The sequence below is a fragment of the Solanum pennellii genome, chromosome 9 (assembly GCF_001406875.1).
Source record: "Solanum pennellii chromosome 9, SPENNV200".
Lineage (NCBI taxonomy): Eukaryota > Viridiplantae > Streptophyta > Magnoliopsida > Solanales > Solanaceae > Solanum > Solanum pennellii.
Genome location: NC_028645.1, coordinates 1,015,344 through 1,037,617, shown reverse-complemented (window position 1 = coordinate 1,037,617; position 22,274 = coordinate 1,015,344). Strand labels below are relative to the sequence as shown.

Here is a 22,274-nt window from a genome sequence, read left to right as displayed (position 1 = left end):
TGTCTACTAATCCTACAAAATACACATTAAACTCTTCTCAAACATATATAATATCACACCTCAAACTTTCCTTTTTCTATTTTCATTTTTTGTATATTCTCTTATCTTTTCCCTCATTTTGCATTTAAAAAAAACTTTAATTATATCTTAACCCTAGATATTTGACATACTTAATATGAAATTTCACATCGTATAACAAACATATACATACAAGTATTGATGAACAAATTAAGTTTCAACTATCGATACGAGTGTAAAACATTCAGACTAAACTATTTACATCTTTACCAAATCCGAGCTTATATAATTATGCGATTAAATAAAAATGTTATTTTTTATTTATTTATTTATTTATATATTTTATTTGTTTTTTTTTAAAAAAAAAAAANCAATACGAGTGTAAAACATTCGGACTAAACTATTTACATCTTTACCAAATCCGAGCTTATATAATTATGCGTTTAAATAAAAATGTTATTTTTTATTTATTTATTTATTTATATATTTTATTTGATTTTTTTTTTAAAAAAAAAAACAAAGTTGCTGGGGTTTTACAAGTAAAGTAAATTCATCTTCTTAAACCCTGCAAGTTCCCCAACTTGTCTCTCAGCTGCCAAAAATAACTTGTAGCGTTGCTCCAATTTGCTCTGCAATCGAAAACCCATCTCAGAGTTATGGAAAAAGATGCATCTTTTTTGTTTGGTGGCATCTCTTTCAATCGAAAAAAGTTTGCTCGCGATTTCGACAGATTTAAGGTAATTTTTTAAATTTTTTTTGCTTTGAACCTTTGATAGTTTCAGAGTAAAAGAGTGAACTTTATTGAGAAATATCAGTTTGGGAATTGTGGGATTGAGTTTTTTTTTTGTTTGAATTTACATTGCATTGATACTTGATTTTTTATGTGTGTGTAATTTGATGTGTAGGGGAAAATTCCAGTTGATTCAGCTGAGAAACTGAACTTTATTGAGAAGGTACTACTGATGAACTTTGTTAAGTTTGATTCTCTAAAACAGTATTAGGACTCCGAATCAGTGTGTGTATAGCATTTTGTGTATTTGTTGTTTTGATGTAAGATGTTTCTAGTTGACAAAAAGTTCAATGATTGATTGTGTGTATGTCATTGATTTGGTTTTATATTTCACATAGGAGGATAAAACTATTGATGATTCGTTAGAGAAAGTGGAGTTCGTCGAGAATGAGATATCTGGAATGGAGGATGGGACAAGTACTAGCGTGAGTAAGAAGAGGAAGAGGAAGGAGAAGGGAAAAGTTCCTGGTAAAATTCCTTTGTCTGTCTATTTGAGCTTCTTGTTTATTTCTTTGTTGTATAAAATGGTTACTGAAGTTTGCTGTTTTGGCCCTTTGTTCTAATTCATGGCATTGGTTTTAGATGTGGAGGGATTCTCTGTCTTCAAGAGTTCAAAATTGAAAAAGGAAGCTGCAAGCGAAGAGACTGATCAATCTGTAAATGAACTGCTTCAGGGAAAGAAAGAATATTATCAACAATTGGAGGTTTGTCTCATTTGCTAGCAGTTGGTAGCAAGCCTTTTTGCTGCGTTCATGAATTTTTGATAAACTTTTATTGAAGAGATATTTCTTCTGTTCCTTTGATTTTGTGGATTTAGAGGGACGCAATTTTTCGGAAGATGCACAACATTCATGTTTCAGGGAGTAACATCCCTTCGCCATTGCTCAATTTTGCTGAACTAAGATCAAGGTACTCTGTCGTGCATTGTGTTGATTTTGATCTGGAGACATGTGATTCCCTAGATCCCTTTCTCTGATGGTCACATGCTTCACCAAGGCCTAGTACTTTAGATGTTTACTTATTTACAGTAGGCTATCCATTGTATGGAACAGTTCGATCATGTCAAGGAAGTAATATTTAGTGAAAAACCCAATAAAGCCTTAATCCATTCATTTTGTTGACCGCTTTCTATATCTCCTTGAATCTACTTTATGTGAGCTACACAGTTTTTTGTAATGTGTCAAGCAAGAATAGCTAGCGATAGGGTGTTGAGGAATATTTTAAGCTGTTTTGAATTGATCTAACATGCAAATAAGTAGGCTAATGAAAGATTTTGCTGTTTCTCCTGCATTTATGGTTATCTTTTTTCTTATCTATTACAATTTTTTATGTCTTATATTCTTTTTCTGGGGAATCGTGGGGGAAGGGGTATCAGTTATGAGGTTTAGCTTAAGAAGCATATAAGGACTTGTAGAAATATATCATAAATGCATAAATGATTTTGTTCTCAATTGCTATTCTTTTTCGTCATGTCATTTTTACTTGTGTACTGTGCTCTTTTGGGGATAGACCATTGGTGGTAAATGAGGTAGGATTCTGCAACTGTGCATTGAAGTCCTTTTCCTCTGACACTCCTTTCCACATATTTCCGTTTACGTAATATTCCCTTTCTTAGGACATAAATGGGGGATGTACTAAGTTGTTGTTAAAAGCAAGTTGTTTTGTCTGTATTGATCAGTTAATTATTGTTATCTGCGCTTGGCATCCTTCCGTCCTCTGTTTCACCAACTGTCTGTTTGTATATGGTGCTACAGATATAAATGTCGATCATATCTATTGCGAAATCTGGCAAAACTGGGATTTAAAGAACCAACGCCAATCCAAAGGCAGGCTATTCCAGTCCTCTTATCTGTATGATCTTCCTGAATTCCGCCACTGTTTTATATACACATGTATCTTTCTTGTTTTCCTTTGAGAATCTTTAATCATGTTTGACTTTCACCAGGGGCGTGAATGCTTTGCTTGTGCACCTACTGGTTCTGGCAAAACATTTGCTTTTGTTTTTCCTGTACTTATGAAACTCAAGGTACATATATATTGGCATTGTTATGTTTGCTCGTCATCATTTTTATTATAAGTTAGAAGACATCTGACAGCCATCTTTTTTTGATCAGCACACTTCAAAGGATGGTGTCCGAGCTGTAATTCTTTCCCCTACAAAAGAGTTAGCTGCTCAGACAACAAGAGAATGCAAAAAGTTGGCCAGGAAGAAGTTCTACATCAGGTTGATGACTAAACAACTCGCTAAAAGTGGGGATTTTTCTAAACTGCGATGTGATGTACTGATCTCGACACCATTGCGCCTAAAGTTTGCTATCCAAAAAAGAAAGCTTGATTTAAGTAGGTACGTTCCTCATTTTCTAGGGTTCAAACTCTTATGTGCTAGTGTGGGCATTTCAGCTTTCAACCTTATTGATATTAAATCAGTGTGGTAAGTACGAGTTTCTGAGGTGATGACATTGAAGATCCCAAGACGACTGCATAATTTGTACTGTAATTCATAACAAAAAGCAACTGGTGAAGTTAAGGGTCTAGTTTAGAGATACAAGGCTTTTTGCTATACTGCTTGATTTGCACAATCACAATTAGATTAAATTATTTTTTCAGGCTGAGTTTGTCTCATTTTTATCTCATTTTTACTTTTATCATTGTTTATTATTGTTTGTTAATAATAAGCTACCCTAGTATGTCGTTTGTGGCATTTCGATTATCACATGATATTATTGCTGTTTTGGCAACTTTTGCACTGTTTCTTGTTTCAATTTCTCTTCATTGTCTTCTTCTTTATACCGGGATTTGTTGCACTTGAGCCGAGGGTCTTTTGGAAACAGCCGCTCTACCTCCATGAGGTAATGTAAGGTTTGCGTACATTCTACCCTCCTCAGACCTCACTTATGGGACACTAGGTATGTTGTTGTTGCTGAGTTTGATGTAGAGGAGCATAAGCATTGGCTTTATTCCTGTAGACCTAAATGTTACTATTTGGAATTGGTGCTGTGGTGCAAAGTATTTTCTTCTTTTAATCATCATTAGCATGCCTTTTCACCAACTCCTTGTGGGTGCAGGGTTGAATATCTTGTCTTAGATGAATCTGATAAGCTTTTCGAGCCTGGCATGCTAGAGCAGGTTGATTTTGTGGTGAAGGCGTGCACAAATCCTTCAATTCTTCGGTCATTGTTCAGTGCTACTTTACCCGATATAGTTGAAGACCGAGCACGTACAATAATGCATGATGCTGTTCGAGTAATTATTGGTAGGAAGTAAGTACTAATAGGCCTTCGGTAGATGTATCTTAACTCTGCAGTGAAGTGAATGGTTATTTGGCTTCATACTCTCTTTTTTATGTTGTTTTGTTGGTGAAGGAGGAGAAGATCTTCCTTCCTCTCCTTTTTCTGACTCTCCATCTTGGTGAATGCTTACTTGGCTGCTTTTGCATTTCTGCAGAAATTCAGCTTCTGAAACAATAGAGCAAAAACTGGTATATGTTGGGAGTGAAGAAGGGAAGCTTCTGGCTCTTCGTCAAAGCTTTGCAGAGGTATGATCCTCATGTTCCTTAGTCATCAGAACTGATTGTATACCTCTTTGATGTGATTGGAGCTGCCTCTGGCATAATAATTGCTTGCACAACACCTTTACTTATCCCCCAAAAATCCTAGAACAACAATATCTACACGAGGGATTTCACATGGATACTCGTTACTACACAGTTGCTGTGAAACTGTCACTCTTGAAGCACTCTATCATATTTAGACGGTGCCTTTTTGTAATTTCCGGCATTTTCTTTCTTTCCAGTCCCTCAAATGTCCATCTTTGCTGTCAAATTGTTCACTGTTTTCTTTTTCTGCTCATGTGGTCTTTATATTCCCAGAAAATGGGCTCTAGTTGAATCCCCTTGAGCCATTGTTTTGCTGAGAGGGATTTCAACATCTAAGCCGCGCTTCTTGCTTTTTGTTCACTCTATATGAAACTCCTGTTCTCTTTGCTACTCTTACCATTCTGTAAGTTCATACTGTTACTTGAGTGAATCATCTTCTTCTTTTGATAGGCAAAGGGGTGTTACTACCTTGAAAAACGACTAAGTCCCCGTTAAAAAATTATTTGCATGCTACAAAGTTTTTCCAGTTGTCTATACAATATGGTATGCTATGTGTGCTCCAAAAACATAAAAAGAAGGCTTAATAACATAGACAACCCCTTAAACTTACCAGTTAATTTTGAGGGGCTTTCATTAAGCCTTAAAGAAAAGAGGTTTTTTAGATTTATGTACAAACCGTAGTTCTCAGCCCTCAAGGGGAAATTCCAATGGAATATTTCTATTTTACTTCCAAAGTAACATTCTTTTCATCGACACTGCTGGCACTTTCACCAACGCTCAATTGCATTTTCATGGCTTAGTGTGGTGTTTCTATTTGATACCATAGTGATTGTTCCGAAAATCTTACAATCGGTGCTAATCTAGTTAGATCTTCTTGCTATTTTCTTAAGCTGATCTATGATCAACATCTACAATGATTTGTTAACTTCGTAATGTATACCTAATTCATCTTTTTTTTGCATTGCCTGTCTGATTTATTATATATAGAGTTTAAACCCACCAGTGCTAGTATTCGTTCAAAACAAGGAGCGTGCCAAGGAGCTATATGACGAGTTAAAATTGGAAGATCTTCGAGCCGATGTTATCCATTCAGACCTTTCTCAGATACAGGTAACTTTTGCATGACTTCTGTATTCTACATCGAGAGGAGATCAATCTTCCTCCTGTTTTAGATAGAGCAATATATGTCGATGTTGAAGTTCAGGGTTATGATTTTTTCATATTGGCTGATTACATTGTATCCTGCTGTATAGAACACTTCTTCTGGTTTCTACTTATATTTTAATTTCAACGCAGAGAGAAAATGCTATCGATAACTTTAGAGCTGGAAAAACATGGGTTTTAATTGCCACTGATGTTGTTGCCCGGGGTATGGATTTCAAAGGGGTCAACTGCGTGATAAATTATGATTTCCCAGACGCTGCTGCAGCATATATTCACAGAATTGGTAAATATCCAACCCAAATTCGACTTTTACAATCTTATATAGTAGTGATTCATAAGTCAATAGTCTTAGAGCGAATCACAGCAGTTTCAACTGTTCACTGAAAACTTAACGGTGATTCTTGTAAATAGGACGTTCTGGCAGAGCAGGAAGGAGTGGACAGGCGATAACATTTTATACTGAAGCAGATATTCCGTTTTTGAGGAACATCGCAAATGTTATTACGTCTTCTGGTGGTGAGGTTCCAGAGTGGATCATGTCTCTGACCAAGAAAAAGTGGAGGAAACACAGACCGCGAAGAGAAACCATTTCAACTCAGCCAGACATATGAAACATCCCTCATAGTTTTGAGCACAATATCAAGTTTTTTCAACTTTTCTTTTTTTACAACATTAATGTATGATTCAACTTGTAATTTATGTTAAGTATGAGTTTGGAATGTTCACTTAAATGTTAGAGAAATGAATGTTGTCTTTCTTTTTTTGAAAAGAAACTCTTTTTAGTCCTTGCTTCTCATTAAGTAAATGGAGTTCCTTCAAGTTAGTTTGTGGATTGTTTTTAACTCCACTTGTAAGTACTTTTTTGAAGTTGGTGTTTTATGTTTGAGCCGAGTGTCTCCCAGAAACAACTTATCTACCCTCATAAAGTTATGATAAGGTGTGGTTCTGAGTACATTCTATTCTTTTCAGATTCGATTTTATCTTGATAATCATTATCATGACTAAAATTGCTTGCACATATAAAAACATTAATTTTCTAACTCGAATCCATAACTTAAGAAAAATTAAAATTATGACTCGAACTTGTGACTTATAAAAAAAAAGGTCCTACCGGGAGTCGAACCCAGGTCGCTGGATTCAAAGTCCAGAGTGCTAACCACTACACCATAGAACCTTGTTGTTCTATCTTCTGTCTTGTAATTACAAGAACAAAGAATTAATTATCAACACATTTTACTTTTTCATTTTTCAGTTTCAATACTCAACTATCTATTGTTTTGTTTATCGTCCCAAACTATCATTTCGTTCGTAAGAAAACACACTATCATTCCAAACTATCATTTCCTTAGTAAGAAAACACACTATCGTCCCAAACTATCATTTCGTTCGTAAGAAAACACACTTTGATATTGCTTGACTAGATATTAGTTCCCCTTCGACAACATGCGTGCATACGACAACTTATTAATATACAAATAAAGTATGAAACCCGCAAAAAAATGATAGATTGATGGATTAACATATGATAGATAATCGAGGTATGTGTTTTTTTACCTTTTAACTCAAATTCGGAAAAGGAAGAGTATATTGTAATTATACTAAAGTTCAAGGAGACTATTGCAAAATCTTCAGACTATCCAAACCAAAACATTAAACCCCACAAAAACCCTTGTGATTCTTCTTGTAAAAATTTCACTTTCATCTGCAGAGGATTCACAAGAAACCTTTTGTGTATATGAAAGACTCAAACTTTCTCTAAAACCCATTTCCATCAATGAATTTCTTAACAAAATCAATAGCAAAAAAGGCCTTATTCTCCTCTTCATCTCCCCAAAAATGCCAACTTTTACTCCAAACCCTCAGTTCAAGATTTGCCTCTTCAGCCATTTCTAAGCCAAGAAAACCCAAAATCCCTAAACCCCAAGAACCCTCTTCAGCTTATGTGCTAACCCATCCAAGAATTGAGATTTATGATGAAGCAAAAGATGTGTCTTCTTGGCCAAAGCCAAGTGAGATACCTTACCAAGCAAAAGTTGCTAATTCTGTTAATCTTGTTGGTTTTGTGCAAACCCCAGTTCATTTTGAAACTTCCTCTGATGGGAAATATTGTGCTAGTACTGTTGTTGCTCATGAGAATAGTGATGATAACTCTGTTTTGATGATTCCTGTTGTGTTTGCTGGTGATTTAGCTCATGTTGTTGCTTGTCATGTTAAGGAAAATGATTGTGTTTATGTGTATGGGAAGTTCTCTATGGAACCATTGTCTTGTGAATTCATGGATAAATATCAGTCTTGTTTTCATATTGTTGCTGAAAATGTTAACTTTGTGCAGGGTCTGAAACGAAATGTTTCCCTAAAGGGAAATGTAAAATCAGTTTATCCGAAAGGTAAGAACTTTGTGTTGGATGACAATGATAACCAGCATTCTGATTATTTGGTCAAACAGAAAGATAGTTTGTCTGGTTTAGAATATGATGATTCTGTTAAATTGGGTGGGAGCAAGTCGGAGGAAGGTGTTACGGGAGGTGATGATTGGAGGGACCTTATTAAGAATTCGGAACAATGGTGGGATTGTCGAAAGGCGAAGTTAGATGGAATTGTGAAAGCAAGGCACCCTGATTTCAAGAAAAAGGATAGTAGTACTTCTCTATGGATTGAGAATGCTCCAAGGTGGGTGCTTGAGGGACTTAAAGGACTTGAATTCGATGCTTATGCTCCTAAATCTAAAGGCGTTGGGAAGGACGTTGATTCCTGGAAAGATTTGCTGGAGAATCCTGATAAATGGTGGGACAACAGAGTTAGTAAGTTGAATCAGAAAGCACCTGATTTTAAGCACAAGAATACCGGTATAGGGCTTTGGGTCGGTAGCTCACCAGATTGGGCGTTGTCTCGGTTGCCACCATTGAGAGATCAACGAGCTGCTTCTTCAGACAAGTAGGGACATGCAAGTAGGACTTGAAGGGAGGTTAAGCAATACACGATGAACCAGAGCTATCCTCCACTCCATTTTAGGAAGAGTTTCCATATAATTTTGATGCTATTGCAGTAAACTTTGTCCAGTCTAGTCAAGTCGTGGCCACCTATAGTTTGAGAAGTATTTCGGTGGAGGGAAGCACATTGTCATTATGCTTATAAAGCACTTATTCCCCCCCATAGTGGTACATCTTATAGCACTTTCTTATGATGGTCTTGTTTCTTGATGCATCTTTTCAATGTGATTTTGGTGAATATGAAGTTCTTGATTGTAGTATTTTGAAAATAGCAGTAGTGTGTGCTCATTCCTCGTACTTAAGCTCCGAGGCCAAGCCAAGTTTTTTTATGCAAAACTTTCTCAATTTTTCTGTTGGTAGATATTAGTAATATATAATATGAACTTGAATAACGAAAAGTGAAATGTAGGGGAAGATAATGACATGAACTTGAATTTCAATCTAAGCACATTCGTCTGGAGCTTTCACCAGTTCTTATGAGAATACTATTTGTAATAATAGTATGCATCCAAGGAATGGCATTGTTGAAAACACATCTTTCTTAGATCACTTACTAGTCTGTCTAATCCGCTGCCTGGCATCTTAGTATAGCGGTAGAACTTTTGTTACTTGAAACTGTGAATAAAACAAGTGACAGATGCTCTTCAGGAATATTCAGACTGTTAGAACATGTAAGTGATTACTGGTTTATTTTCTTGTAAAACTTAAAATGACCATACATTTTGATTATAGTGGGCGGCCAAGGCATGCACACCGCACACGTTCGTTTTTGTGTGCAGTCAAATAGAATGTTAGTATAACTTGCAGGGTCATTTTATATTTTCAACTACAGCTTAAGCTTATTGTCAAGTAAATGACCTGGTTGGATAAAGTATGCCAACTTTTCGGAACATTATTTTCTTTTTATAATTTGCAACTGTGTAAATCTATATATGTTTAAGATCAATCAGTACACAGGTTGTATGGACCATATTTACATCAAAAGGCTCTTAAGAAACAGGAGCTTTTCTAGTCTTCTAGAGGGAGTCTAATACATGTGGAATTTCAACAGTTTCTACCAAGTGAGACTGTCTACACCAAAAACTAAAGAGCAAAACAGAATTCATCTTCATCTGTTGGACAGAGTTGCTCCTGTTTTCAATACATCTGGAATTCCTCTCTTTCGATATTGTCCACCATATACAATCTGGAACCATTCTCTATCTTCGTCTCTCTCTGACCTCCAAACATGCTTCTTCCCAACTTGCTAGAGTTTCAGAAATCTTTCCAGGCATTATCCATGTGATACTTTTGAGTACCAGGAACATCCTCCATACATGACCAGTTATTTGCAGTGAGGAAAAGACGATTTACCGTATCTGTAGTTTCCCCACATAGTTAGCATCTAGTAATCCCTCATTTCATCAAGTTATCTCGAGTAAGAACTGCTTCTCTCCGCCAAAAGCCAGAGAAAACATGACACCTTGTATGGTATGTTAGCCTTCCAAATGTGCTTCCAAGGCCATTCTACCATTTGATGATTGGTTTGGTTCATATGTTTGTAAGCTGTGATCACTTTGTAAGCATCACTACTGTGTCTATATGTTAGCAAGCATTTTTTGAAGTCTGAACCGTGTTCCAAAATGCACAACAAGTTTTGAAAGTTGTGAAATTTTGTCTAATCATTGTTGGTTTAGCAGGCTGTCATAATAATAGACACAGTTGGTATTCAATCCACCTCTGGTTTCAATTTTTTCATTATTTCGTTGTTGTTATTGCTCTCATATCTATATCCCCTTTTTCCAGAAGCAATTTGTGCTGACTGATTGGTATGGAGTAGTAAACTTCACACTCATCTGAATATATTTTGAAATTATTGCTCTTGAGTTGGATGATAGACTTTTTTAGAATAGCTCCAGTTGCTACATTCGCTACATTTATGTTAAGTCTAGTCGATTGACTGTTTTACCTTCTATTAGATGGTCACTACATTTATGTTAAGTCTAGTCGATTGACAGTTTTACCTTCTATTTGATGGTCGCTACGTTTTTGTCTCATAAAAATTCATACTTGGGATTCGAACTAGAGACATCTGGTTAAAGGATAATGGGATCTTATCCTTACCACCACAACTCTTCTTGATGTTTTACCTAGGTGATCTTACTCTGTATGACTTTGATGAATGTGTTGTTAGATAGTTGTCAATTATGTTGTCGTATCCATTAGATACTTCAAAAATGTACTACTTTTGGAGGGTCCGATACACATAGAGCTATATTCTTTAAGGAGCTGAACACCATAGATTGTCAATGCCAGAATATTAAATTTTTAAATATTCAAAAATCGTACGATTAAACTCTATAACTTGCAACTTTTCTCATGTTAAGTTGATAAGGAAATATACTTTAAAATGCTAATTAAATTTTACATAATTTCACTCTCGAGAAGCAAAACATGACAACTAATACGAGAGACGAAGTATTCTATCTTATTTCCTTTTCTTTTCAGGATTCACACTCAAAATTAAGATTATCATTAGGACTCTGATTAAACATCATTAAACTTACCTAATAATTAATAATTATACCTTTAAAATAGTACTCTAAATATGATAAACAATTTAAATATGGTCACCAACTATCTTAAACAATTCAATTTAAAAAAAAATTAACATGGTGCATGACATTTCAAATATGAAATTATTTCTTGAATTTTTAGGTGTATGAGCTTTCCACCTCAACTACTATTTGGTATAGAAAGCAACTTATTTCCTTCTACATATGATTCATTTTTATTTTATTTTACTTTTACTTCAAGCAAAACCCCTCAACCAAATGAAATAAAATTAAAAAACAACTAACACTTTGTTTTNAAAATTTGTTTTAGATGTAGGCATTTTATATTGAAATAATTTTTCCTTTGAGATTTTTTCTTTCTTTCTATATAAGTGAAGTTGTGCTAATTTGAATATTTGTTATATTAACAACTCTAGTTATAACAAAAACATATTTCGATATAATTTTATAAGTGAAAGTATAAAAAACGCAGAATATATGTATTGTGATTTTAAGGTGTGAATACAAAAGTAACATGACATATACATTGCACTTCTTCTTCGCACTCTTTTATTATCTATGAATTCAGAAGTCATGCCTCAATAAATTTTAGACACTAAGTTTTTACATATTTTCTCAGATGACTCGATACTGTCTTTAAGTTCGATAAATATTTATATATATTTTTTTATTACATAACTCTATTTGTCCATACTCTAAAAAGTCAAGAAAGTAGATACAAAATTCAACAAGTAATGACTATGTGTTATCTATAGAAATATAATAACTCCAAAACTATGTTTTGTTCCAAACAAAAAGAACAAAAAGAAAACAAAGGAAGGTGGGGTACTAAATGCAAATGCACTATCAATTTGTGGGGTTGATCATATGATTAAATAAAAATCAAAATTATTATTATTATTATAAATAAATTTATAATGGTCAAGTAAGACTTACATTAATATATTTTATTATAACGGTTGTATTCCTATGTCAATAATCTAGTAGTTAAATAAATGCCTTGATACTGTATTAATTAATGAATAAAGAAATGTCATAACAACCATATGTTTAATTTTATAATATTAACATCTTTGTCAATTAGGTTTAACAAAAGTTAATTTTTGTTATAAAGGACAGAAGGTAACAGTTGGTCACCTAAGCATAAATAAATTCATAATTTTGTTATGTTAATCTTCGTCAATACAAATATCAAATTAACATAAAAAAAAGCACTTAATAATAATTTTTATTTAATTAAAATTTAAATCTAAAATCTCGTGATTTTTTTCCGAAAAATAATAATTTAAGAAGAGAAGAGTTTACTTCAAATTTACTTCTATGTTTTAATCATATAATATTTGGTTCTTGCTAGTTCAAAAACTTTTGATGTTTTGTTATTGGTGAAATGTCAACTTCACTTTGAGTGGAATATTAACAAACACAAAGATTAAAACTTTGTATTATATTCGTGTCTTTAATTATTTATCCACTTTTGAATTAACATATTTATTAATAATTGATATAATAAGTTTATCATTTTATTCCTATTAATTATAAAGTAGGTGAATTAAAAATTTAAAAATTTTATTCAAAAATAACTAAGTAAGAATATAATAGATAAAAAATTTATTCTGTCACGATTTATCAAAATGAACAAATAGTAATAACAAAGCAACCACCTTTAAACTTTAATAAAGAACTAGAAGCATCTATTCATTGTACACTTTAAACTTTAATAGTGTGTAACATCTTTTTCTTTTTAACCCTAATTCAAAATAGTAATCTACTCTAAACTTATCAATAATTAAGTTTATTAATTTTTATCGATATGAATTGTAGTGCACTTATATAAATATTTCACCTTTAATCAAAAATTTCAAATTTAACCTATAAATTTAAAAAGATTCTTGATAATCTAATTAATCGAACTTTAATACAGACTTCGAGCCAAAATCGGATTTCTCCTTTGCTTCCCTCACTACTATAGGGGTACAGCTATTTTCTCTATCTTTTTTGTTTTCTGTATTTTGAGAAGAAAAAAGAAAAGAAAGTAAAAGCTTATTGTCCTTTCAAGAACACAATAAAGAAGTATAATTAAGCTCCCATAGATCTATCAAGTTCCAATCTTTACTGGGTAATTTTACTTTTTTTTATTAAATATCAACTAAAAATGTGTGTTATCCTTATTGTATGCTAGCTCTGTGTTTTCTTGAAATTTTTGGTTGTTTGTATAATTGATAACTGGTAAATGTTTGATCTTTAGCACATTATGTAAATGTTTGTTTTTTTTGGTATATATTTGGTGGCAATGGCGGAGTCAGGATTTTCGTTTGAGGGTTCATTGTATAGTATATATATACACAAAAAGATTTGACCTTTGTATATACAGTGTGACTTTTTACTGTTCTTGGTGGAGTTTTTGCTATTTGGTGCATTATCTTCTGTTAAAGTTGATTTCTTTGTTTTTCAATTTGAAAGAAGAAGAAATCTTTGAAGCTTAATTTATCCAATTGGTTTAGTAGTTGTATTATTTAGATTGATTTGGAGTTCTGGACTTAAAAAGCTTGGATCTTTATTTTGTGTACTTTAGGCACTTAATAGAAACTTAAGTGTGTAATTTATGGTGTTAATAGGGCAAATTGTGGAATGAAAAGAAGATGGGGAAGAAAGGAAGCTGGTTTTCATCTGTAAAGAAGGCTTTGAGCCCAGATCCTAAGGAAAAAGCTGACAAGGTATATTGAAATAGCATTTCTGTTCTATGATGCTCGGACTTTTCAAAAATTTATTCGGGTGAGTGTTGGATCCTCCAAAAGTAGTCAATTTTGGAGGATCTGATGCGGGGGCGGCAACAGTTTTGGAGAGTTTGAGCAACATAGTTTCTATCCATTCCTTGTGAATTTTGTTTTGTTTATCTAGTGGTTAATAGGATGTTGTGGAATGTGGAGGAACGTGGATTAGGGTAGACGATTAGTACGTAGTAGAGTATTGTCTCGCTTATCCATACTAGTAGTTGTAGTATTTGTTGTGTAGCTTCCTGTCCGTCGATTTTTGGCGTAGATACTGTTCCTTTTTCCAGGATGCTTATTTTGTCGTGATCTCTTCATTTCAGTTATTTCTTTTTCGATATGCTTTTCCTTGAGTCGATGGTCTATCGGAAACAACCTCTCTGCCTCCCAAGGTAGGGGTAAGGTCTGCGTACACTCTATCCTCCCCAAATCCCACTTGTGGAATTACACTGTGTATGTTGTTGTTGTTATCTAGTTGCTGATACTTATTGTGCTTGAACATCAGAAAGCGAGTAAATCAAAGAAGAAATGGTTTGGGAAAGAAAAGCATACGCTCGTTGATTCTTCGACCGCGGTAACTGCAACAGCGTCTCCTCCTCGTCCTGTTCCTGTCCCCCCTGTGGAAGAGGTCAAATTGGAGGAAGTGGAAGAGGAGCAGACGAAACATGCTTATTCAGTTGCAGTTGCCACAGCTGCAGCTGCTGAAGCTGCTGTCGCAGCTGCCCACGCTGCTGCAGAGGTTGTCCGGTTGACTACAGTGAACCAATTTTCTGGAAAATCACAAGAGGAAGTAGCTGCAATTAGAGTTCAGACTGCATTTCGAGGTTATCTGGTATGCTTTTTTTTTATTCGAGTCCTGCATTTTGTTTTGACTGATATTCCCTGATATAGTACCATTATGTTGTTTCGTTTTCGGAGAATGTAGAAGAATTGGTTGATGCTGACATAACCTTGCAAATATTTTGGTTTATCATTTGTAGGCTAGAAGGGCATTGAGGGCCTTACGAGGACTTGTCAGACTGAAATCGCTTGTTGATGGACCTACGGCCCAGAGACAAACAACAAATGCTCTAAAATGCATGCAGACGCTATCTCGGATGCAATCTCAGATTAGTTCACGAAGGATCAGGATGTTGGAGGAGAACCGAACTCTCCAGTGGCAGCTTATGCAAAAGCATGTGAAAGAACTTGAGAGTCTGAGGGTTAGTTTATTTCTATTATTCTCTTCTTCGTTAAAGAGAAGATCCGGTGCTGGAATAGCCGAACATGATTCTTAAATATGCACACTCGAGATAAATCTACCCCTCACTAACCAGAATGCCATTCAGTCATAGTCCCTTTGTCTCAATTTGTTCGTCTTATTTTCCTTTCTAGTCCGTTTATAAAAGGTCTCTTTCCTCTCTTTTATCTAACAGCACTCTTTGTTTTCTCATTTTTTGATAGAGAGGAGAAGAATGGGATGATAGTCTACAATCGAAGGAGCGGGTTGAGGCTAGCTTGCTCAGCAAATATGAAGCTGCAATTAGACGAGAAAGAGCGCTTGCATATTCATATTCTCACCAGGTATTCAACTAATATTTGTTTCGTAAATTGTAAGGCCTCGGTTAGACATGATCCGAAATTGTATGTCCAAAATTAAGAATGAAAGATTGCTGATAGCTTGGCCTCCACTCACGTCGTCCCCTATTATGCATATACTAATGCAAGACTCGAGAGATTGAATGATCGGTGTGTTTAGAGATAAATAATTTTTCTCGAGCTAACAAGAACTTTATGAGGCATTGATTGTGTCAATTTTTAAAACTGAACAGCAAACCTGGAAGAAATCATCAAGATCTACCAATTTGTTGTTCATGGATCCGACCAATCCGCAATGGGGTTGGAGCTGGCTAGAGCGGTGGACGGGTGCTAGGCCTTGGGAAAGTCAAAGCATGTCTGAGAAACAACTTAAAACCGATCAGATGTCAGTTAGAAGCGTGAGCATTGCTGGAGGAGAAATTGCGAAGTCATTTGCCCGTCATCAGCTGAATTCTGAACTCCCTTCGTCTCCATCCAGCCAAAAACCGAGCCATCCATCAGGCTACCACTCTCCAACAACCCCTTCCAAGCCAACCACTTCAGTAGCAGCAGCCAGAAAACTGAAACCAGCAAGCCCGAGAATCAGTGCAATGAACCAAGATGATGATAACCGAAGCATGCTTAGCGTGCAGTCAGAACGGAACAGGAGGCATAGCATAGCAGGATCATCTATAAGAGACGACGAGAGCCTGGCAAGCTCGCCTTCAGTCCCAAGTTACATGGCGTCCACTCAGTCTGCGAAGGCCAAAACACGGTTTCAAAGTCCATTAGGCATGGAAAATGGCACACCAGAAAAAGGATCAGCAGGGTCTGTGAAGAAGCGGCTCTCTTATCCACCGTCACCTGCCAGAACAAGGCGGCATTCAGGCCCACCAAAGTTTGACAACACCTCTTTGAACACCTCCATCGCCGAGGATCATGTGAATGGAGTCGTCAACTAATTATTCTTGTCACAAACAATAAGCAATCCTGCCACCCTTCTGGCTTATAGGTACGCGTTTAAAATGCCACTCTCTGCGCGATATCAACTACTTTGATTTGCTGCACTTGAGTCGAATGTCCTTCAGAAATAGCCTCTCCACTTGTGGGATTTCACTAGGTATGTTGTTGTACGGGCTTTGCCCTGAATGACTCTTGCTTTTCGCGTTACTTTCTCTCGCGCTTGTTGATGACAACAAAATTATCAATACTTGTGAATCATTTTAGATAACATTTTCTTGATTGTGATAACATATATGATTTGTATTATTTTTAGTACTATGTACACCAGAATAGTGAAATGAAAAAAATGTTCCTGTTTCTTTGTTCAGACAATTAGATACTGCTTGTTTCACATTCCCATTTATCTGCAGAAACTCTGGAGTGAATATAGTAATGCAGACAATGTGATTGGAACATGCACTCGTGTACGATGACTACGTCTCAATTCCTAATAAGTCAGGGTCGATTATATGAATCTTTACGAAAAAATACACATGAAGTGTAAATGATCAAGTACATCTGAAAAAAACTAACACACAGTTCTCTCTGTTACAGAATTATTTTTCAATTTAAGAGCTGAAGAGAGACTAAGGTTGTCTTATTATTATTATTATTTTCCTTCGATTTTTTATTTTTTTTTGATAATTCCTTAATTGCAATTTTTGAGATGTCATGTTTAAGAAGGAAGACCACAAAATTTAATTATATTTGTTTACTTCTCCAAATTTAATATCAAACAAATTCATACAACTAAATTAAAATGGAGAAAATATAATATATCTACTTCCTATATCTCAATTTATATGATTATTTTAAGTTTTTTCGAGAATTAAATAATTTAAGTTTTACCAACAATTTGCGCATGAAACTTTTAATTTTTTTAAAATGACATTTATATATTTATAAACTACGTAAAAAAAGTACTATAAATCATAATAATAATAATTTTATACTTTAAAAAAAATTATAAAAAACTTATGATAAAAATGAAGCTATTTAAATCTTGAAATTTAAAAAATATAACATAAAATGAGACAGAAAAATCGCCTTTTATTTGAAAAGAAGAGGAGAGTTTAACACAATGGGATGAGTTCAAATTAGATACACAATAACTTAAAAGAAATTTTTATATCATTAAATCACCTTTATATGTGAGAACATGTAAAATTATTTTATGTAACCTCAAGATCACAAATTCCAAATCTTTAAAGAGACTTTATTACTATAAATAGTCGACTTAGATAATACTTTTTCCGTTTATTTATATCGTCTAATATTTCAAAAAATAAATTTTTATTTTTATTTATGACTTTTAATATATTAAAAAATGTTACTCTCACTCTCAATATTAATTCCTATTATTTAAGATCATGTATTAATTAATATGAATATTACGATAAAATATATAATCTACTCGAATAACTTAATAATACTCCATTTATTCTTTTTTACTTGCGAAATACGTACAAAATACAAAATGAACAAATAAAAATATAGCAATAACCCTAACAAGAAAAAGTACGACCCAACAAAATAAATTTATAAATTTGAAAAACAAAAGCCCATCAATGGATTATCAATTGGTCTAAATCTCTTCGTTATATTCAAGCTCTTAGGTGAAGATTCGGAAAAAATGGTGAGAAACTCTTTTTCTTCAAATTATTTTTAGGACTATTTTTATGGAAAAAGAATCATAATTTTTACTTCTTTAAACTCTTATTAATTGTGAAAAAAACTTAGCAATTGTCTGTTTTTGTTTACCTTCAATAGTTGATACTGGGAATTTATGAATCTTTAATCTTTTGTGTTTTGTTCTGTGCTTTTTGTACTTTTGGGGGTTGTTATTTGCTTGTTTTGATCATAAAGATTTGAACTTTTTCTTCTTTTATTTGAAGAAAATTTATCTGAGACCAACCCTTATGAGTTATGACCAACTGCAGCCTTTGTTACTCGAGGATAATCGGCCTGCCCCTAGGCTCGATACGTGATTTTGATATGTTTTACTTGAGTTGATGTTTGTTGTTCTTGAGTCGAGGGTCTTTTGGAAACAACCTCAGTAGTGGTAAGGTCTGTGTTCACTCTAACCTTCTCACTGGGCATGTTATTATTGTTGTTCAGTTGAGTTGAGGATCTATCGGAATTAGCTTCTCTAATTTCACAAAACCTTCTCACTGGGCATGTTATTATTGTTGTTTAGTTGAGTTGAGTTGAGGGTCTATCGGAATTAGCTTCTCTAATTTCACAAGGTAGGGATAAGGTTGTGTACAAACCATTCTTCCCGAACTCCACTTTCGGGACACATTGGGTATATATTTTGTTTTTGTTGTTGTTAGTCATAGGGCTAGAACTTGGGATCTAAGCCGCAAATCCCTCAACCTCTGCCAATTGAGCTACGCCTTCCCTGGGGCGTAAAGTTTCGAACTTTTGATTCTTTGATTTGAGATAGTTGCTTTTAATGGTTATGCAATGAACTTGAGTTGAGAAATTGCTTTGTAAGCATATTTATTTCATGTCCTTGTCTTCTTTGCTATTTTCTATTTAATGTATCATTTGCTGTCATCAAGTCTCTTTGTAAAAGCCTTTGGTTTCTTCTATTATGTGAGTATATTGGGTTTTTATGTATCTTTAATCTTCTGTGTTTGTTGTCTATGCACTTCATTCTTATGGGAACCTTTATCCTTCTAGTTATGGTAATAAAGCTTCCAAAATGCTTGTATTTAAAGCCAAGGGGTCTTATCAAAAACAACCTTTCTACCTTACCACGTTAGGTAAGGTTTGCGTACACACCACTTTCCCCGGACTCCATTTATGATGTCACGGTTAACCTTTTGAAAAAACCTCTTGGAAGTGGCAATGTAGGGATTGCTCTAAGCCGTTTAGAACAAACCGGCTTCTTGAGCTCCGTGGATAAGAGATAAAGATAGGGATCCATCTCGATTTTGATTCACTATTTCCTTCTTATTTCTTTTCTTGATTCTAAGTGATTGCTTTTTTGAGGGAATCCCCATCTGCAACCGAATTAGCTAAATCTAGTAGAGAGGATCTTGTACCGATGCAGGATAAAAGGCATCTCCATCTGATTGATTGCCTTTTTGTACATTCTTGAGTAATAGTTCAAATGGAAATATTATTGGAAAAAAAGGTTTTGAGAGAGCTCTATACATTAGGCACCGTACCTCGCCTCAGATAAAAGCCCCATAGTCTGGTATTTCAGTGGAGAAGGGTATATGTCTTGTTTACACTCGAAATTTACATGATTCAAAATTGTGCTTCAGGTCGCGCCATTAGTAGCAGGAATGGCTATAGCCGCTGCTGCATATGCTTCAAGGTATGGAATCCAGGCATGGCAAGCATTCAAGGCCAGACCTCCCACTGTGAGAATGCGCAAGTTTTATGAAGGAGGTTTTCAGCCTAAAATGAACAAAAGGGAAGCAGCTCTGATTCTTGGAGTCAGGTCTGTTCTCTCATTCATGTTAACGCGTTGCTGCAATTCCTATATGAGACGTTTTTAAGTACTACACAAGTTAAATCTATCTCCTTGAGTCGAAGGTCTATAAGAAACAGTCTTCGTAACCTCCCTAGACCCCACGCCTGGGAATCATGTTGGGTATGTTGTTGCTACATAGGTTAAGTCGTTATATGAATACAATCTCTATTCTCTACATTCTGAAAAATCCTTAGTTCTGCTCGTAGTACTTCACTATCAAATCCACTTTCTCCGAAGGTACAGTTAGTACCATTAGCCTCTATGTTAGGTTTGCTCCACATTTTGGGGTTTCTTGACCTTTGGTCTAACGATATTATTTGTTCATGGTTGTATAGTGTAATGATATTTGAGTTCTTTGAGTTTTGGTCTAACGCTATAGTATAATGATATTCGATATATAAGAACAGTAGCACGAGTAGTCTTTTCTCCTCTGTTTTCCTTTTGTGGATTTCATTATATTGACATCAATATCTTCAACAGGGAAAACACTGAAGCAAATAAAGTGAGGGAAGCACATAGGAAGGTGATGGTAGCTAACCATCCAGATGCAGGAGGTAGTCACTACCTTGCTTCTAAAATAAACGAGGCGAAAGACACTTTGCTTGGACAGACGAAGAACAATGGATCCGCGTTCTAGGCTACACGAAATTTTTGCTGGTGCTTAGGCATACCCAAATCCAAGAGTCTTTAGTCAAAAAATTAGACAGTAGAACATTGAGAATACATCATAAGATGTACAAGTTACAACTAGTTTGTTTTAATTCTAAGCAAGCTTGAAAAGTCGATTATATGAATTCTCACTATTCATGTGGCATTTTGGGTAGGTGAAAGGCTCTGCTTACACACCATCCTCTCCAGACGTTATGTCGTTATCGTCATGTGGCATTTCACTCTATTTGTATAGGTAATGGGGCTGAGGAATTCCAGAAATATTACTAATAGAACCAGAAATGTGTATACTTCCAAAATTTGAATCATGTGGCTTTGAAGACCAGTTGCCAGCACTCATTCTCTAATATTTTTATTTCTAGCAACAACATACCTAGCAGTGTTTTAAAAAACGTTTTTGGGCGAGTCCGGGGGCAAGTCTTGGGGTGGAGCGTAGCAAAAACACCCCGATGCATAAATGAAATACGTAGATCCATAAGACGTAAGTTAAAAAATTTGAGGCGTAAGTCCTGAACATAAAAACGTAAGTCCTGAGCGTTTTTTATTCATATCTATAACTTAGTTTTGCTTTAAGTCATATTTTTTTTATTATTGGTGCAATGATATTTCTCAAAGGGCAACTTTCACATATAGCAAATAAAAAATTCATATTTGTATGTTATAGCAAAGTTTTGCATAATTGCGCTCCATAGCAAACATAGAAACTTTATAATTCGCTATATATATACAGTTAAAGCGAATTGTACAAAATGAAGTGTATAAAACGAGAAAGACAAAGACACTTGGGCAGAGAATTGTATAAATGAAGTGTATAAAACAAATTGTATGATTATAAGTGTATAGAACGATTATATACCATTTGAATTTGTATAAAATGAGAAAGAGAAAGATAAAAGAGACTTGGATAGGGAATATACAATTGAATCGAATTGTATAAAACGAGAAAGAGAGAAATTAGATACAATTTGAATTTCTATAAAACGAGAAAGAGAGAAAGGCAAAAGAAACTGGGCAGGGGAGTACTTTTATTGTATAATTGTAAGTGTATAGGACGAAAATATATGTACTTGCATGTGTATATACAATTTTCTCACGCTTTATACAAACAGAAACACAATTTATACATTTCGCTTCTGTTTGTATAAGTGAGAAAGGCGAGGGTTGCGAGCGAGATCTGGAAGAGGGGAGAAAGGGGAACAAAAATATATGTATTTATACAATTTTCTCTGCTTTATACAAATAGAAACAGTTTTTATACACTTGTGTTTGTATAAAAAGTGAGGAAGCGAGCGAGAGATTGGAGCGAGAATGGGAGAGTGGCGAGCGAGATTTTTGAGAGAGAGGCGACTGGCAAATTTTGACAAACATTTGCTATGGAGCACAATTAAATCAAACCCTAGCTACTCCATTTATTTTAGGTTATTAGTTTGGTATTATATACAATTATCCCTTTCTCAAATAGTAATTATAATATATTTTTTTCTTCATTATTGATTATTAATATTTATCTGAAATAAAAATCATAAATCATTAAAAGGTTTACTTTTGCTAATTTTATTAGTTATAAAACTATAAGATTGAATATACACGGGGCGTATAGATTCATGGGACTTACGCCCCATGTCTCGGGACTTATGCCTCGCCCTATACGATATAAAATGCGCCCCCCCCCCCCCCCC

General features: G+C 34.6%; 4 protein-coding genes and 1 non-coding gene across 5 annotated transcripts; 4 read left to right on the top strand and 1 right to left on the bottom strand.

The window, feature by feature from the left end:
- The first annotated feature begins 557 nt into the window (after nt 1-557).
- Nucleotides 558-6,390, top strand: LOC107029620 (DEAD-box ATP-dependent RNA helicase 57). Its single transcript, XM_015231054.2, has 13 exons — nt 558-755; nt 924-971; nt 1,147-1,276; nt 1,391-1,512; nt 1,626-1,717; nt 2,563-2,659; nt 2,754-2,834; nt 2,923-3,152; nt 3,874-4,068; nt 4,253-4,343; nt 5,391-5,513; nt 5,700-5,850; nt 5,979-6,390. The coding sequence occupies exons 1-13, from the start codon at nt 675-677 to the stop codon at nt 6,176-6,178; spliced, it is 1,641 nt and encodes a 546-aa protein (XP_015086540.1). The 5' UTR covers nt 558-674; the 3' UTR covers nt 6,179-6,390.
- A 279-nt stretch (nt 6,391-6,669) lies between these two features.
- TRNAQ-UUG lies at nt 6,670-6,741 on the bottom strand. The gene has a single exon. It is a non-coding gene; the product is annotated as a tRNA-Gln (tRNA).
- Nucleotides 6,742-7,233: 492 nt separating this feature from the next.
- On the top strand, nt 7,234-8,854 carry LOC107029394 (protein OSB2, chloroplastic-like). Its single transcript, XM_015230796.2, has one exon. It carries the CDS (start codon nt 7,342-7,344, stop codon nt 8,503-8,505), a length of 1,164 nt encoding a protein of 387 aa, XP_015086282.1. The 5' UTR covers nt 7,234-7,341; the 3' UTR covers nt 8,506-8,854.
- Nucleotides 8,855-13,067: 4,213 nt separating this feature from the next.
- LOC107029309 (protein IQ-DOMAIN 1-like) lies at nt 13,068-16,775 on the top strand. Its single transcript, XM_015230695.2, has 6 exons — nt 13,068-13,228; nt 13,728-13,826; nt 14,386-14,712; nt 14,861-15,082; nt 15,324-15,443; nt 15,692-16,775. Exons 2-6 carry the CDS (start codon nt 13,752-13,754, stop codon nt 16,397-16,399), a joined length of 1,452 nt encoding a protein of 483 aa, XP_015086181.1. The 5' UTR covers nt 13,068-13,228; nt 13,728-13,751; the 3' UTR covers nt 16,400-16,775.
- Nucleotides 16,776-17,951: 1,176 nt separating this feature from the next.
- On the top strand, nt 17,952-20,930 carry LOC107029765 (mitochondrial import inner membrane translocase subunit TIM14-2). Its single transcript, XM_015231211.2, has 3 exons — nt 17,952-18,075; nt 19,715-19,893; nt 20,407-20,930. The coding sequence occupies exons 1-3, from the start codon at nt 18,073-18,075 to the stop codon at nt 20,561-20,563; spliced, it is 339 nt and encodes a 112-aa protein (XP_015086697.1). The 5' UTR covers nt 17,952-18,072; the 3' UTR covers nt 20,564-20,930.
- The last annotated feature ends 1,344 nt before the right edge of the window (nt 20,931-22,274 follow it).

Excerpts from the sequence above, each read along its gene's own strand:
- LOC107029394 (XM_015230796.2), top strand. The coding sequence starts at position 7,342 with ATGAATTTCTTAACAAAATCAATAGCAAAAAAGGCCTTATTCTCCTCT.
- LOC107029620 (XM_015231054.2), top strand. The coding sequence starts at position 675 with ATGGAAAAAGATGCATCTTTTTTGTTTGGTGGCATCTCTTTCAATCGA. Across the intron at positions 5,514-5,699 it reads CAGACCTTTCTCAGATACAG|AGAGAAAATGCTATCGATAA; the intron begins GTAACTTTTGCA and ends ATTTCAACGCAG. Across the intron at positions 5,851-5,978 it reads AGCATATATTCACAGAATTG|GACGTTCTGGCAGAGCAGGA; the intron begins GTAAATATCCAA and ends TCTTGTAAATAG.
- LOC107029765 (XM_015231211.2), top strand. Across the intron at positions 19,894-20,406 it reads GCTCTGATTCTTGGAGTCAG|GGAAAACACTGAAGCAAATA; the intron begins GTCTGTTCTCTC and ends TATCTTCAACAG.
- LOC107029309 (XM_015230695.2), top strand. The coding sequence starts at position 13,752 with ATGGGGAAGAAAGGAAGCTGGTTTTCATCTGTAAAGAAGGCTTTGAGC. Across the intron at positions 13,827-14,385 it reads CTAAGGAAAAAGCTGACAAG|AAAGCGAGTAAATCAAAGAA; the intron begins GTATATTGAAAT and ends CTTGAACATCAG. Across the intron at positions 15,444-15,691 it reads CATATTCATATTCTCACCAG|CAAACCTGGAAGAAATCATC; the intron begins GTATTCAACTAA and ends AAAACTGAACAG.